Below are 18033 nucleotides of genomic sequence, written 5' to 3' on the forward strand. Positions count from 1 at the left end.
TCGCCAACTACCATCGCCTTCTGGCCAAGTGTTCTCAGAAAGCTGTGCTTCCAATCGAAACCATCTGTCAGATAGATGACCCCCCCAGCAGTCCTCTGATTATACAAAACAAATTAAAATGAGTTCTATATTAAGCATTGGGATTATAGAACAGCTGATGGGTGATGTTCTACCGTCTTCACATCACGAGACCATAAATCCAGCTGAAGAGAGCAGCAGATTTTTGTTGTGAAGCACCAATAATTCCCATGCACCGGTGGGTCCTGAGGCCAGCACTTCTGCTTTTGTTCTCATACCAAACTCCAACTCCTGAGAATCTCTGCAGTCCCCCAACCTTCTTCTATCCTTTCCCTCTTATTTCTTTGTGTCTCTCGTCTTTCCTTTGCAACCCATCTCCCATCTTTCTGTACTTTTCTCTAACAAAACTTGAAAACGTCAGAAGGATCAAGTCTTCTTCCATTGATGCTCTTTCTTCTTTTTCTGCTTGTCGGTATGAGAGAAGGGGTTCACTGCTTTGAAGAGGTGAATGTGGTCAATCTGAAGAAGTTTCAATGGAGAGACGTAAACCATGTCTCAAGTTGTCAGCCTCAGAAATCAAGTAAGTCTGAAGTCTGAACATAGAGCACATGATATACAAGTCTCGTTGGGTTGGTTGCTAATAGCTTTTCTTGACATTTTACTCACTGTCCACTTCGGGTTCTGTGTTCTATCATTGGTCTCTCGTGCTTTATGTGAATCAATTTTTTTGTTTCCTTCTTTCAAAATTTTTCTTCTTTCGAGGTTGTTTGAGGGAACCCAACTACTTTGGATCAAGCTCGGGCCTGAGACTTAAATTTTGGGTTGTCTGGATTAATTGATATATGTGCTTTATGGGTCTTATTTTCTGTTTTAATTTATTCTTTTCAAGGTTGTCTTGATGGAAACTACTTGTTTTGGATAAAAGAACATCAGAAATGAAATTATTTATTCTGTACAAGAATTTGCTCTACTAATGGAGCTTTCTACTCAAATCCATATCTAGAGAGATGGTTGCACTACTTCAGGACCTGAAGCAGATTTTCATTTTCTGTTTCTGGATTTTAGGAAAAGAGAAGGGAGTGACAATGTTGGAGATGAAGCACCGGGATTACTGCTCCGGACTGGTCAAAGACTGGAACAAGAAACTTCAGAAGCACTAAATTTCCGATGGCCTGCGGGTTCAGTCACTCCAATCACAAATCAAAAGATGGCCTGCGGTTTCCGAAGCTCAACTCCCTCTGACCTCTGGCATAAAACTTCAGACTCTAAACTACATAGTTACTGTGGAATTGGGCGGTAAGAACATGACAGTGATCGTCGACACTGGAAGTGATCTCACATGGGTCCAGTGTGACCCCTGCAAATCATGCTATGGCCAACAAGACCCACTCTTCAAGCCTTCTATTTCCCCTTCGTATCAGTCGGTTTTGTGTAACACATCCACTTGCCAAACTTTGCAATTAGCTACTGGCAATTCGGGAGTATGAGGAACTGATCAACGAACCTGCAACTATTTTGTTAGGTATGGAGACGGGTCCTACACTCGAGGTGAGCTAGGACGAGAGCGACTTGATCTTGGTGGCACTGTCATGGAAGATTTTGTCTTCGGCTGTGGTCGGAACAACAAAGGTCTCTTTGGGGGAGCTTCTGGTCTCATGGGCTTGGGCAGGACTAAGCTCTCCTTGGTTTCTCAAACTTTCAGTAAGTTTGGTGGAGTTTTCTCCTACTGTTTACCTTCATCAGAAGCTGATGCTTCTGGTTCATTAACTCTGGGTGGAGATTCTTCTGTTTATAAGAATTCTACACCCATTTCTTATACCAGAATGATTTCACATCCACAGCTCTTGAGTTTCTATTTTCTCAATCTCACCGGTATTAGTATTGGTGGGGTGGCTTTGGAAGCTCCAGGTTTTGCACAAGGTAGAATTCTCATTGATTCTGGAACTGTTATTACAAGGCTAAAGCCATCAGTTTACGGGGCTCTGAGATCTGAGTTCCTGAAACAGTTCTCAGGATTCCCTCCAGCTCCAGGTTTTTCCATCTTGAATACATGCTTTAACCTCAGTGAGTATGAAGAAGTGAACATTCCCACAATAAAAATGCATTTTGAGGGTGATGCTCAGGTGAATGTAGATGTTTCAGGGATCTTTTAGTTTGTTAAGAGTGATGCTTCTCAAGTCTGCTTGGCTGTGGCTAGCCTTGCTTATGAAGATCAGGTTGGGATTATTGGGAATTTTCAGCAGAAAAATCTGAGGGTTGTTTATGATAGTAAGCAAACAAGGTTGGGATTTGCAGAAGAGATTTGCAATTTTCCTTAAATAGATAACCGACAGGAATGGAATTATAATTGTGAATATATTTACCCTGAGGCAAAAGCCAGTATATAGCCTTGAAATCATTAAGTGCCAGCTTCTTCATATTATTTTAAATTATCATGGAGGAGCTTATAATGAATTGTTGGTTCATATTGTTGTTAATTTTTATGGAGAGAACTGCAGTTCATTGTATGTCTTTGTAGACGTTGAGTACTGAAGTAGTTTGGCATCATTTTTACTTCTTTAGTGTAGATAAGGAAAAGATTCAGTAACCTTTTCTATAAAACTTCAAAAATAGAGTATTCCAAAAGTTGATGCTTGGAATAGGCTACCATGCCTAGGACATCTGGTCTCTGGTGTCATCACAGTCCATTTTATCATCAAGTGGATTTATCACAGATTCATCGAAAATGCACATAAAGCATATGATTTCTTATCCATTACCTCACTTTACATGGCGTTTTGGATGAAGTAACTGCTCGTCATGTATTGACAAATTGATTCCAACCCATTTGTCTGGGACCAGATGGAAAAATTCTCGTTCCTTTTAATCAGGATATAGAACACCACTGTGCACTTACTAAAAACACTCTCCTGTAATATGTACTTCACAAAAGCACCTACCTCTCCATGCTTACTTTTTATGTTGGTGGCTGGGTTTGTTACAAGAATCAGTACTCATATTGAAGAAGATTCCAGGTATAAGGTTGTTTCTCATGCTGTTTCAGTGTGATTGCACTCATATTATTGACTTAAATTTAAACTCTACTGAATGCTAAATCTTTATTGAAGAGAGCACTATTTCACTCACTCCCACCCAAGTTTTAGCAGGAAAAGCCATATAACAAAGTTTTACAATGGTGAAAAAGAAGTATGCTTATTAATGAAATTGTTATTGATCAAAACAAAAAAAAAAAAGAAGTATGCTTATTAAGGACTCAATGTTTTCCAGTGAAATGCAACGCACGATATACCTGTGCCAATTGAAAAAATAAATTAATTAAAAAAATAAAAGAAAAAAGAAAATGGAAAAGGAAAAGGAAAGGGAAAAAAAATGTCAACACTTTGCTACTCTACGTAAGGAATAAGAATAACAGAAGTTAGCAAAACTTTATCTTCAAATGTTACAGACAAATATTCCTTGAATTCTTTCATACCGAACAATAGTGGGATAAACTCTATCTTTATTAGGATTTGAGCTACATTTCTTGGTTAGGATTTGAATGAACAAAATTTTCTACACCTAGGGATGTCAACTGGTGGGGTTTGGTGCAGGTTTTGCCCAACCAGAACCCAAATTAACTAAATGAATGATATACTGTATCCACCCCGCCTCATGGTAAGCAGTTAAGCACCCATATACTCAACTAATGCTATGTTCAGAGTATTGATATGTATCAATTTCAAGGGTCATCAATATACCAAATTCTTAGAGTTTGAACCTTTATTGACTTCAACGTTAAACCCATTTTACTAAGTTCATTTGTAAAGCTGCAAACTGAAAAAAATAAAAACAGATACTTTGAACTTTCCTATGTTCACAGTTCCATTGCTTCTATGTCAATGGGTCAGGGTTGGCATGGGGCGATCTCAACCGAAACATGAATGAGGCTGACCTAACCCTAACCCAATAGGATCAGGTCAACGCGGGTTTACCACCTAACCCGACCCACTGACATCCCTATCTGTAGCTATTCATATTTGCATGATATTAGAGCTATGATAATAGTAAATTGAATTTCCAGCTCAACTTCTATAATGAGTTTAGTTGGACAGAGATCCCTATCCATCAGGTTTTACCCTCTTTCCTGCAAAAGCTGCCACTAATTGTTGGGCATTAAACACTCGTTTACTCTAACGTGAGAACTGAGAAGCCAATTCTTTATCTTGCACTACAAATTGCATCTCTTATTTACCGAGATAAGGTAGGAAATCCATAATTCGTAACCAGTGCAAAGATGTCCCATGCTGACGAACTGAGAAGGAAAGATAAAGATCACTCTATCTCCTTGAGGCTTGTTCAATTTTTTGAGAAGAAAAGGTGATAAAATACAAGACAATAAAATAGAAATCTTAGGCAAGACTACTTACATAATGTAAAAGTGAACGGGAATTACGATGAAAGATGTGTAGTACATAAAAATGAAAAGAATATTACAAAAAGTGCATGTGATTCTCACCTTCAATATTGGTACTGTATTCTAAACTTGGTAACTTTTTACTCAATTTCAAATCTGCAATTAATGTTGAATCACTTTTTCAGAAACTAGTGTATTCTAGCCATTTAACAATCAATGAATTTGCAATAAAAGTGTAATCTGTAAGGAACAACAAAGAAGGAAGCAGGGGACAACAACAATTTCTGACTTATCCACTGTGATCTCAGTCAGTGGACAAGCAAAGGTTTCTTCAGTCACTCCACATTCCAGGGAGATAAATTGAAATGCTTGAGCAACACCGTGTCATGTAAGTTCAGATGGATAGGAAGTAGGAAATCCTTGTTCAACCGTCATTCTTGGTTGAAAGATATGTAGTTAGAGTTCACCTTGGCTTTCATCAGGTGTTTTTGACAAGGGAAGCCAGTTCAATGTTCTCACTTTCTTGGCTTTCTATTGTCGTTAACATCTCAGCCGGAAGGATTGACGATGTGGGATCACTTCTAGGCACCAAAAAAAGAAAAGAGAGTGGCAAAATTCTCATTATGTTGCGGATCAAGATGGCCAGCCAAAGGTTATCAAAGTGTACACGGGTAACCTTCAATATATGCAGTAGGAGGCCCCCTCCTGATGAAGATGTGAGTATGCCAACATTATCAATTGACATTAGCAAAGCAAAGAAAGTACCCTCTATTCCTGGGGGGCAAAGCTTGGAACTGAGTACAAGAAGGGGCATCCATTTCAGACGCCCAATCATTTGAGAAACACATTCATCAATTACAGCAAAAAAATAATCAGGTATGCCCAATTTCAGGTTTAGCCTCAGCACTAACATCAAATCCAGCATCCCCGATACACCATAAAGTAACTGAGTCCAGAAAAGCATGTCACGGAATTGATAGTCCTTTAAAATGTTTTGGTAGAGTAGCACCCCAAGAAGGGACCCTACTGAGCCAACAGAGAATATGGATCCAACAATCTCCTGCATGAAGAAAAGGGAATATTAGTTTGACAGACTAAAATTATGACAAGTCCTTTTGTCCTATAGGCTTCCCAACAAAAACAGAATTGAAGTACCTGAGAGAATGATGGACCTGTTTTGGAATCTGTGTACCAATAGAACATTCCTTCAAGGATGTTCAAGCTCAATGCAAGCGACAGATACATATATGCACATGGTCTCCAAACCTCTGGGCATTTCAGTGTAGTCCACATAGCTTTACTGGCATCCAACAACTTCTGGTGTACCTGGTTTCTGAATAACACTTAAGAATACAATGCTATAGAAGAGGGAAGTCATAGAATAACAAAAAGAAAAAGTATAGTGAATATATAATACCTGTCCATAGGAAAAGTTTGGCATGCGATTTTCATTAAGCAACATTCCAACCAGAAGGACCAGCACAAATGGGATAGAAAGCAAGCCAAATACCCCCTGTCAGGAAAAAAAAAAAAATATAACTCTGTTTACCAAATACTCAGTCTATGCCTTGCACCACAATAATTACAAATAAACAAAGCAAGAAAAGATTCATTGTAAGCATTAAACAATTCCAAATTAGAAATATCAGTAGAATGAGTGACAAGAACAAACCAAAGGGCCAATTAGGTGAACAAGAAATCCGCTGATAAAGAACCCCAGTAGTGACCCAATGGAAGAGGTCAGTCCACACAAACTTTGCATGTCAGCAGCAAGAGAGGGATGATTTATACTGTTTTGAGCAACACAGGCATCAATTGTTACATCTGCTATTGCTACTCCAGCACTCCCAGCTGTAAGAGACATTAATGCAGGAACAATATGCAACTTCCTGTGCAGAGATAGAAAGACCATGGAAATCACACCTAGAAAACCTGAAACTTACAAAGACGAAATTCTCATCAAGCTTGTTACTTCGAGAACTGACAAGTGAGGGATTTTTCAGATAGAATACTATAATTTAGTAAACAATAAATTTGGATGTTATTATTTTCTTCTTGTTGATTATCTCACTAGCATTTGAATAAAGACAGAGAGATACTAAATCATCTTTTTGGTATAGGTAATGAAGGGGCAGGCCAAATCCAAAGTTTATCCACCCAGAAAAAAACACAGTAAAAGGAAGATAGGAGATAAAGAGAGAAATGCTTTGGCAAAGCAACAAAAACAATATACACAAAGAGGCCCCTAGTGATAGCCTACTTTGTAGGGATAGTGGGCATTTGCAGGTTGAGGAGCATATAAAAGCTGATTGGACACAATCTGTTTCAGATGGAAGGTCCACTATGAGGTATTGAACTATGGAGCATCCAGCTTATAAGATAATTTGTTAGAAACACCGTACAAGAAAGTTGATTTTGCTTTCGCTCTTCATATAAAGCTTTAATATGATAATCAAGTTGCTCTATGTATTGCTTCTAATCCTTTTTTTTTTTTTTTGATAGATAACAATTGCTTCTAATCCTATTTCCAATTAGGGATGATGATTGCTTCACCAGAGACTAGAGAGAGGGTCCTAATGATCAAAGCATCTACCTCCTTTAGTGAAATCTAAGAGTAAGTTGTATTGATTATATCTATTTCAGGCTGGGATCTGTTATTTTTGTTCACTAGCCTAAATGGGAATGATTAAGGGAAGCATGCAACTTGCAAATAATAAACTTTACTGTTCATATATTAGGATGACATTGAAGTTTAGGAATTTGCTGTATGTTTCTGTGTGCATATGTACATAGGGAGAGAGAGAGAGAGAGAGAGAGAGAGAGAGAGGATGTTTGGCTCTAGTAGAGAGAAATGGGTGTACCAGTGAGTCGTTATTAATATTTGAACTGAACTCAACGAAGCCTTGTCCCAATTATATGGGGTCAGCTACATAAATCCTGTTCTACGATTCAGCTCTATTCAGTACTATCCATTGTTTTTTTTTTTTTTTATCAATAACAGAATGTTTTATTAGATTATAAAAATTGTGAAACTTTGAGTACAAGAGAGGGGAGGTAAAATATCTTAACTCCCCCACAACAGAGAACAAGAAGGAAAGCTAAAAAGTAGCCCAAAACAAAGAATCCTTAAGCACCCCTTGCTTGGCTAACCCATCAGCCATGGAATTGGCACTTCTCTTCACCCAACTGTACTTCACCTCAATATCCCTACTCAGCCATTTAAATTTTTTCTTTTCATTTCTGTAGCTCCACAAACCATTGCTGCCTTCCTTCAACCACCTCTGAGTCCTCTTCAATGATCAAGCACCGAAAGTTTAATTCTTTTGCTCTTTTGATTCCTTCCAAAGCTGCTAAAATCTCTGCCCTAAGAAAGTCACCCTCACCAATAGGGCCAGAGAACATAGCAAAAATAATCCCAGCCTCATTTCTGAAAACTCCCCCAATCCCAGAAGGCCCAGGATTCCTTAAACTACAACCATCAAAATTCAATTTCATGAATCCTGAAGGAGGGGGGGACCAAGAAGGTCTAGAGGTCCTTTTGCATTGAGCCGAGGTAGCAACTTCTTTCCACTTTCTCAAAAGATCAGCTATGGAGAACTCTGAAAAAAGCTCCAAAGATTTCAGCCAATGACTGACCCTTAAGTGTATCAATTCAGTTAAATTCTCCATAGATCTTTCCTTGTCTGAAAAAAGTCCAGAGTTCCTCTCTTCCCATATGGACCAGCACACAGCTGTTCTAATGCTTCTCCACATGATCTTCCCTCTTTTCTTAGGCCATCTAGAGAACGAGGGAGAGAACGAGCTTTGCAAACTCACGGGGGGATTCCAAGTGCATCCAAAAAAGGATGAAGCCCATTCCCAAATAGTCTTAGTAACCGGACAAGTAACCATAAGGTGGTAAGCCGTTTCCCCATTAGCTTTGCAAAGAACACACCTATTGGGAAGTAAGCAAGAATTATGTCTCTTTCTTTGAAGCAAGTCGGTTGTGTTTATTCTTTCCAAGAAAGTTTTCCAGCAAAAACTACCAACCCGAGGAGGAATGGGTTTACTCCAAATCTCATTAACAGGGAAGGAAAGGCCAGAGGGAGCAAGAGGATGGACCAAGGTCTCAAAAAACGATGCATAGGAGAAGGAACCATTGGAGGATGGGGTCCAAATTCTGGAGTCATCCTTACTCGGGTCCAAGAAAACATTTTCAAGGGTGGCTAGTGGAGACGACAGGCAGCCCAAATCCGTATCCCTTATTGTTCTCCTCAACCCTAGATTCCATCCAAAACCGGAATTAGAATTGTTATGGACCCTTAAATCATTTCTCACTACTTCAATCCATGTGCTTTTCAGCCTGCCTCTAGTTTTTATAGACCCTTCAACTTAGAGAAGATCACTTACTAACCGGTTCTATAGATGGTCTTCTCTCCATGTGATGAAACTACTCAGTCTACTTTCCTTCATTTTATCATCTACTGGAACTATTCCTGGGCTCCTTCAAATAAGTTCGTTTCTGATCCTATCTTTTGTAGTTTTCCCAAACATCCATCTCAGCATTTGCGTTTATACCACACTCACTCACTCACCATTCCAAGGTGCCTTTGTGGAAGGTAGGCAGATTGTGGATCAAATTTTAGTAGCCAATGAGTGTGTTGCGAAAAAAAGAAGGGGTAGAGGAAAAGGGTTGGTGTGTAAGGTGGACCTAGAGAAAGCTTATGATATGGTTAACCGGGAAGTGCTACTTCAAATGTTAGAAAGGTTAGGCTTTGGAACCAAATGGAGGTCTTGGATTAGAGGATGTCTACGTTCTGCCCATTATTCAATTCTTATTAATGGAGTAGCAAAGGATTTCTTTCCAGCTGAGAGAGGAATTAGACAAGGAGACCCCTTATCCCCTTTTCTCTTCACTTTAGTGGTTGAGGTGTTAAGCAGAATGGTGGCGAAAGCCGACCTCCAAGGTTTGATTAGAGGGTGGAGGATAGGTATAAATCAAGAGGTTGTTACCCACCTTTCAATTTGCAGATGACACAATCTTCTTTTGTGAGGGAGGTAACGAGGAAGGTGTGGTTAATCTAAAGCTACTATTGGATAACTTTGTGGGAATGATAGGCTTAAGGATAAACTGGACCAAAACAGGCATTGCAGGGATCAATCTGGAGGAAGGGGAACTTAATAGATTTGCAGAGATTTTGGGGTGTGAGATTAAAAGTTGGCCAATTAACTACTTGGGGTTACCCTTAGGTGGGAACCCTAGGTCAGAAGGTTTTTGGAAGCCAGTCATTGAAAGATTTGCTAGGAAGCTAGCTCTGTGGAGGAGGAATTACATCTCTCTTGGTGGAAGGATAACATTGATTAGAGCCATGTTGGCAAACCTCCCTATTTACTTCCTCTCAACCTTTAGAATACCCTATAGAGTAGCAAGGAGGTTAGAAAAATACATGAGAGATTTCCTTTGGGACCCAGGTGAGGAGAGGAAGGATCACCTGATTAATTGGGATCAAGTTTGAAAGCCCAAGGATAAAGGGGGTTTGGGAATAGGAAACATCTCAATTAGGAACATAGCTCTGTTAGGAAAATAATTGCGGAGATTCCCATTTGAGAGAGATAGGTTGTGGCACAATGTCATTGTGAGTATTTTTTTTTCTATCAATAACACTTTCATTAATTCATCAGTAGAAAATTTACAAGTGGAAGACAAACACACTTATCGTCCAAGAGTCACAAAGAACTTCAAGAAACGAAAAAAAAAAATACAAAGATACAAAGACACTAATGTTACAGCTTAGCCCAAAACAAAGAATCCCTTTCCGCCCCTTGTTTTGCTAAACCGTCAGCTAGGGAATTAGCTGATCTTTTAATCCAACATGTCTTAACTTCCATCTCCCGCACCAGCCATTTGAATTTCCTCTTCTCATCATTATACTTCCATAAATCATTTTGATCTTTAGTCAGCCACCCTATCACCAGCTCTAAATCCCTTCAATTATAAGTTTCTTGATGTTCAATTCCTTAGCTTTTCAGGCTCCTTCCATTGCTGCACATATCTCAGCTCTAAGGGAATCACCCACTCCAATTGGGCCTGAGGACATAGCAGAGATGACCCCATTTTCATCTCTAAAAACACCCCCGATCCCCGATTAAAAGTCATTGTGAGTATTCATGGTTTGGATGGAAATTCTTGGGATGCAAAAGTTTCCCTTCATTTTTCCTCATCTTCTCCTTAGAAAGCAATTTATGAAATTTACCCAACATTCCTTAATTCCATTCGGTTTGATGTGGGCCAGGGTAATAAAGTTCATTTCTGGGAAGACCTTTGGGTGGGAGATAGTCCACTCAAAGACCTCTTCCCTAATCTATACACTTTGTCAAATTTCAAAGGGAAAACAGTAAGCACTTTGGGTAATCCTAGCCCAAGTGGGGTCAATTGGAATCTGGGTTTCAGGAAGGGCCTAAGGGAAAATGAATGTGCCTCTTTAATTCAACTGTTGAATCTAATAGGACAAGTTCATTTGGACCCATCCTTGGAAGATTCTAGAATTTGGAAAGGCTCTTCAGATGGTCTCTTCTCTTGTTCCTCTTTCTTTAATGTTCTTGCCACACCTAGCAACCCGGTTGAGGAATTCCCTGTAAAAGAAATTTGGAGTAAGCCTATTCCCCCAAAAATTCAAGCCTTCTGTTGGGAAATTTTCCTTGGCAAGGTTAACATGTGTGATATGTTGCAGAAAGGAAGGCCTTTTGCTTGCCTTTTTCCTCGCATGTTCTCCTTTTGTAAGGAAAGTGGTGAGACCTTGACACATCTATTGTTATCTTGTTCCTTTATGTATCATATTTGGGAATCTTTTTGCCTTCTCTTTGGTTGCAAGTGGGTTTCCCCTCAAGATGTGGCAAGACTTTTCAACTGAGACTTTTTGAGGCAATCAAAGAAAAGAGGGAAGGTTATGTGGAAAGCTACAAAGGCAGCTATTTGTTGGGTGATATGGGAAGAAAGGAATAACAAAATATTCTTCAATAAGAGTAGAACAATGGAGGAGGTAATTGACACAACCAAAGCTAAAGTAGTTCATTAGGTAAGATCTTTGCATATTTTCCAAGATTTTTCAATCATAGAAATTATAAGATCCTAGACAGAAGTAGCACAATCTTCAAGAGTGTAAGAAAGAGTAAGGATGGAATGGAAACCTCTAGATGGTAACAGAATTAAACTGAATTTTGATGAAAGCTCATTTGGAAATCCGGGATTGTCAGGTATCGGGGGAGTAATTAGAAATTCTAAAAGGAGAATATTAGCAATATTCTCTAGACCTATCAGCATGGGCAACTCTCTAAATGCTAAGGTAATGGCATTGCTACAAGGATTGAAGATAGCCAAGCAACTAGGAATGAGGCATATTGAGGTTGAAGGGGATTTCAAGGTGATCATCTCTTGGGCTAAAAACAATAGAACTACTCTGTGGACTTTCAAACAAGTGATAAGGGAAGTGGAAAAGGTTGCAAGGGAGATAGAGGCAGAATTCAAATGGGTTAGGAGTGCAAATGGGCTAGCTAATTATCTTGCTAAACAAGGGGCTTTGAGGCAACAAATGTTTTGGGCTGCAATGTAAAAAGGGACAGAAATATGTAATAGTGTAGGACTTCTAGCCCCATACACTGTTGTAAAACTTTTTAACTTTAATTTTGTTATGCAGGAGAGAAGAATGGAAGAAGAGAGAAGAAGAGGAAAGAGAGAACTGAGAGCAAAAAGATACTACTGGCGGCACAGCTTTTTTAATATATATACTAGAGCGACAACAACTAAAATAAAAAGGAGTAAAAGTACAATAGTACCCCTGCGATACTATACATAGGAAAAAATAAACAGTTGTTAACACTCCCCCTCAAGTTGGGACATAGATGTCAATCATGCCCAACTTGTCACATAAATCATGATGTCATGAGTGTTGTAGTCCTTTTGTAAAGATTTCTGCAAGTCAATCCTCAGAGTTAACATAGGGAGTACACACTTCCCCTGTGATAACCTTCTCTCTGATAAAATGCTTGTCGACTCCGATGTGTTTAGTTCTATCATGTAGCACAGGGTTAGCAGCAATGTTTATGGCTGCTTTGTTATCACTGAATAGGGTCATAGGTCTGTCCACTGGAAAACTCAACTCACTCAACAGATTCTTTATCCACATAATTTTAGTCACTCCATGAGCCATTGCTCAATATTCATCTTCAGCACTGGATTTAGCTACCACACTTTGCTTTTTGCTTCTCCAGGTAACTAGATTTCCTCCTATGAAGGTATAGCAGCCACTAGTTGACTTTCTGTCGTTTAAGGATCCTGCCCAATCTGCATCAGTATATACTTCAACTTTCAAATGTGTGTGCCTTTGAAAGAACAAGCCAGTACCTGGAAACCTTTTAAGGTATCGAAGGATTCTTTCTGCTGCTTCAAGATGAGTGGTCATAAGGGCATGCATGAACTGGCTAAGGACACCAACTGCATAAGCAATGTCTGGGCGGGTCATAGAAAGATATAAAATCTCCCTACAAGTCTCTAAAACTGTTTCACATCCTTGATAGGTTCACCTTGGTTATCACCTAATTTATGGTTAGGATCAATAGGGGAATCAACTGGCTTCACTCCCATTTTTCCTGTATTCTGGAGTAAATCTATTACATGCTTCCTTTGGGAAATGAAGATACCCCTTTTTGAGCGGGCAACTTCAATTCCTAGGAAGTATCTTAGAGGACCTAGATCCTTTACTTTAAGCAGTGTGGCAAGAAAACTCTTCAACTTTTGGATTTCATCCTTCCAGTCGCCAGTGATAATTATATCATCAACATATGCTATCAAGGCAGCAACTTTACCTTCTCCTCTTTTCACAAACAATGTGTGATAAGATTGACATTGCTTGTATCCTTTCTGCTGAACCGCTGCATGGAATCTGCTGAACCAGGCTCTCGATGATTGTTTCAACCCGTATAAAGACTTCTTCAACCTGCACACCTTTTGTTCATTGCCTTGAGCCTGAAAACCAAGGGGTTATATCATGTAAAGTTCCTTTTCAAGGTCACCATTCAAGAAGGCATTCTTGATATCAAGCTGATGTAGATTCCAGTCAAGATTAGCAGCAAGAGAGAATAGAACTCTAATGGAGTTCATCTTGGCAACGGGTGCAAAAGTCTACATAAGCAACTCCGTACACTTGTGTAAACCCCTTGCCACTAAACGAGCTTTATACCTCTCCACCGTGCCATTAGCCCTCTGTTTGACTGTGAACACCCATTTACATCCAACTGGATCATTTCCCTTAGGAAGATCTACAAGTTCCCATGTGCCATTTTTATGAAGGGCATTAATTTCTTCCTTCATAGCATCTGTCCATTCAGGTACTAAAAGAGCTTCTACCACATTCTTAGGGATAGGGACACTATCAATGGATGTGAGAAAGGCTCGAAAAGAGGGTGAAATGTTTTCATAGCAAACAAAGTGGGAAATGGAGTGTTTAGTGGTGCACGATCTAACACCTTTCCTATGAGCAATAGGAAGGTCAAGGTCATTAGCAACAAAGGTATCAATTGCAATGGGGTCAGGGACATCAATGGGAACCAAGATACCTGAGTGAGTATGATCAGCCCCCGAAGAGTTTAATGGCATTGGAAGTACAACTTTTGAATTCTCCACAGTTCTTGAATTTGGTTGGCCTTGTGACGACGGAAGAAGACACAAAAAGGAGGATCAGGAATAAGAGGGAGTTGAACCAGTTTCTCCTCATTCCTACTCTCCCCATGAGGAGAAACAGGGAAGAAAAGCTCACTCTCAAAGAAAGAGGCATCCATGGAAACATAGAATTTTTGAGAAACAGGATCAAAACAACGGTATCCCTTCTAAGTGAAGGAGTACCCCAGGAATATGCAGGGAATAGCACGAGGATCCAATTTTCCACAAGTGGGGGACAAATTTTGGACAAAGCAACGACAACCAAACACACGAGGAATGGGAAGGGGGGCCTTGGGAAAGAGAAGCTGATGTGGGGCTTTGCACTCAAACCAACGAGAGGGCATACGGTTGATGAGGTAGGTAGCACAAAGGACAGCCTCAAGCCAAAAGCGTTTTGGGACATTCATATGGAGTAGTAAACCCCAGGCCACTTCAAGGAGGTGTCAGTTCTTTCTTTCAGCAATACCATTTTGTTGTAGTGTTCGGGCACAAGAGCTACGGTGAAGTGAACCACATGATGCAAAAAATTCTGTAAGATCACTATGAAAATACTCTTTGGCATTATTTGACTGAAAATTTTGGATTTCAGTTTGAAATTGGGTGAAGACCATCCATTGAAAATCTTGGATAATTTTGTGTACTTCATCCCTGGTCCGCATGGGATATACCCATGTATATCTAGAATAATCATCAATAATGGTAATAAAATACTTATAGCCACTCTCAAATGGTAAAGTAACAAAGCCCCACACATCAGAATGAACAATGTGAAAAGGAAATTCAGATTTATTATTTTTTGAAAGAAAATGAGTTCTACACTGCTTACTCAATTGACAAGTTTGACATGAGAAATCTGAAACAGACACTGGCTTAAACAACTCTGGAAACACCACTTTCAAAGACTCAAAAGATAAATGACCAAGATGACAATGCCTAAAATAAACTTGACTCTTACAGGACCGACTCTTTGACTCTGTGACTTGAAGACCAACCTTATTCTCCAGCATGTAAAGTCCATCAACCATACATCCTCTACCAATCATCCTCCCCGAGGCCAGATCCAAGATCACACAGTAAGAAGGGAAAAAGGTCACTGAACAGTTTAAGGAATTAGTAACACTACTAACAGAGAAAAAATTAATGGAAAATTTCGGAACATGTAAAACATCAGAGAGGGTAAGGCCGAGAGGGAGAGAAATGGTTCCTTGACCAGCTATGGTAGTATATGATCCATCAGCTAGTCTCACCTTGTCTCTTCCAGAAAGAAGGTGATAGGTTTGAAAGATGGCGTACCAGTCATGTGTTTTGACGCTCCAAAATCAATGATCTAGGGAGTGTCAGGGTTATGAGAAGCAACATGGAAAGTTGTGGCATAGCTACCTGATGGAGACAAAAATGAAGTTGAGGGAGGAGCATCCATCTGACGAATTGCTCTACCATAGAGCTCTAAATGGTCACGGAAGGAATTTATAATATTCTCCCTTGGGTCTGATCCAGATGAATGTGTCTGAGTCATAATATGAATGGGGGGCTGATTCTCCTGAGTAGCCATGTTTGCCAAAGTGTGTTTTCTTGTACCTTGCTGTCCGGACTTTTTATTCATATCTAAACCTTGCTTCGTATGCAGATCTTGAGCCCATTTTGGCTTTCCCATGAAAATCCCAGCATGTGTCTCGGGTGTCGGGGTTTCTGGCAACGAGTACACCACAATTTGTCCTTGTCATCCATCTTTTTCTGAAGATCCTCCCTTCTTACAAGTATTTCCCCCACCGGTAGTAACACTCCCTTTCGCTGCCAACACAACTGCATATCCTCCAGAACTGTTTATCAAATTCCTTCTGCTATCTTCTGATTGTACAAGAGCATAAACTTCTTGAACTGGTGGAAGATCTTTGCTACCTAGGATCTGGACTCTGATAGATTCATATGTAGGGTTCAAACCATGTAAGAAAGCAAACACTCTCTGTTGGGAGACGAGATTTTTGTACAGTTTTGCATCTTCATCACACTTCCAATCCACACTTTGATAATGATCTAACTCCTACCAGACAGAGGTCAAATCTGAGTAGTACACAGATAGACACCTCTCCCCTTGTTTACAAGTAGACGATTCTGCCTATAGCTGGTAGATTTTTGCATAGTGTCGCAGTTCCGAATATGTTGATTTTGCTTGTTCCCAAATCTCATTTTTCGTTTCAGCCCACATGAAATTCCTTCTTATTTGAGGTTGCATAGAAACTAAAAGCTGTAGAGAACACTAATGTGGGCCCCACAGCAGTGGTCCCCACTATGTCCGTAGGACAGCATGTGTAGTTATTTGTTTCAGTTATAGTAGTGTCAGTTTGGGCCAGTTTGTTAATTCAGTTGTTATTTATTTCAATTTTATTTACTTTATGTATCATGTAAGTACTAAGGGCAGATCTGTCCTTTCCATTATGTATTGAACATAACCTATAAATAATAAGAGAGTGGTGGCGGCAGATCTGTAAGAATCTGTCCCTCCTTTCAACCCCTTGTGTTCTCCTGTTTCTCTTCTATTCCTTCTCCTTTCTCTCACTTTTCTTCTGTTTTGTAAACCTAAAACCTATTAGGATTCAAGATTGATTACAGTCTTGATCTTCTACTTGGTATCAGAGCCTATCTATGGATTCTCATGTGTGTCTAGTCCAACCGACCACATGAGGACTAGCTAGGGCTGGAAGCTTATGAAGAAGTATTCGGCGGCTGAATCTTGGAGAGTACCAGGAGAGGTTCACAGCAGTTGAGGACTTGTCATGGCTTGCAGAGAGTTGGTAATCAGGAAGAAGTAGCGAAGGTTAGGGTTCAAGTAACCCTGGAAGGCAATAAACCGAAATCCACAAGTCTTTTTTTATTTAGTTTCAGAGACTGCAATCAGTAGAGATAGGTTGGACCTATCTAGAAGGAAAGGTCGAACTGTTTTAAGTTTCTTTCTAGGGTTTGACTGTTGGGCCGAAACCCCCCCCTCTCAGAGGTGATCAGTTTTAGGGTTTCATATTGACCCTACGACAAGTCCCACTTGTGCGGACTGCTTGGAGAGTGCAGCTGAGCACTTATTTCAGACCTACAGTTGAAACCCTAATTCTGCTCTCACAACAGTGGGCCCCACAGTAGTGATTTCAAAAAATAACATCTCAGATTGACAGGCTACCTGGTACTGTGCATGCCGATTGATTTCAGATCAGATTTGAGTTGATTTCTTGCATATACTGTGATAGGCGATTGATTTCAGATCAGATTTGGGTTGGTTTCAGATCAGATCAGATTTGTGTTGGTTTCATATCAGATTTCAGACCTGCTTGATTTTACTTTGTTTTTTGGTATAGTGGCTCTAACAGTTTGTAGCCACTGATTCTTGATCAAAGATGGAGTTTAAGGGTCAGGGAGAAATTAGTTTTGGAAACAACAGTTATGGTAGTGTATCTGAAACCGGGTTCCAGATTACAACTATGAGATTTGATGGGTCAAATTACTTGGAATGGGCTCAATCAGCCATGATGGCTATTGGAGGAAGGGGAAAACTGGGTTACCTCTTGGGAGATGTGAAAGAACCTTCCAATGAGGACCCAACATACACCAAGTGGGTTCAAGAGAACTATTTGGTTATGGCATGGCTGTGTAATTCTATGCAGCCACATATCAGCCGAAATTTCTTCTGGGCAAAGACAACCAAAGAGATATGGGATGTTGTGAAAGAAACCTATTCCCAACCCCTTAATGTTGCTAGAGCCTATGAACTGAAGTGTGAGGTGAACAGCCTTAAACAAGGAGAGAAGCCAATTTCTGTCTACTTCTCTACCTTGAAATCCTTGTGGCATGAGATTGACCATCTAGATACCCTTGAGTGGGAGAGTCCCAAAGATGCACAGACTCACAGAAAGCAAGTCGAGACGAAAAGGGTATTTGAGTT

General features: G+C 39.9%; 1 protein-coding gene and 1 pseudogene across 3 annotated transcripts in view; one reads left to right on the forward strand and one right to left on the reverse strand.

Moving 5' to 3' along the window:
* Positions 1 to 333: 333 nt before the first annotated feature.
* On the forward strand, positions 334 to 2523 carry LOC148869769 (aspartyl protease family protein At5g10770-like; annotated as a pseudogene). Its single transcript, XR_016107822.1, has 2 exons — positions 334 to 598; positions 1084 to 2523. The product of XR_016107822.1 is annotated as an aspartyl protease family protein At5g10770-like (transcript).
* A 1983-nt stretch (positions 2524 to 4506) lies between these two features.
* LOC148869770 (putative folate-biopterin transporter 2) overlaps positions 4507 to 18033 on the reverse strand; it is a 39090-nt gene continuing 25563 nt past the window's right edge. The window contains exons 2-5 of one of the 2 annotated variants that reach the window (XM_088973157.1): positions 6084 to 6343; positions 5829 to 5924; positions 5567 to 5737; positions 4507 to 5471 (exon numbers count right to left, since the gene is read on the reverse strand). In XM_088973157.1, coding sequence (XP_088829283.1) covers positions 4890 to 5471; positions 5567 to 5737; positions 5829 to 5924; positions 6084 to 6343 — 1109 coding nt within the window. In that variant the 3' untranslated portion in view covers positions 4507 to 4889. Of the gene's footprint in view, positions 5472 to 5566; positions 5738 to 5828; positions 5925 to 6083; positions 6350 to 18033 lie in introns of both variants that reach the window. The other variant, XM_088973156.1, reaches the window with a different exon arrangement.

This window comes from Nelumbo lutea, chromosome 2, assembly GCF_056320005.1.
Source record: "Nelumbo lutea isolate HS-2025 chromosome 2, American lotus-T2T, whole genome shotgun sequence".
NCBI lineage: Eukaryota > Viridiplantae > Streptophyta > Magnoliopsida > Proteales > Nelumbonaceae > Nelumbo > Nelumbo lutea.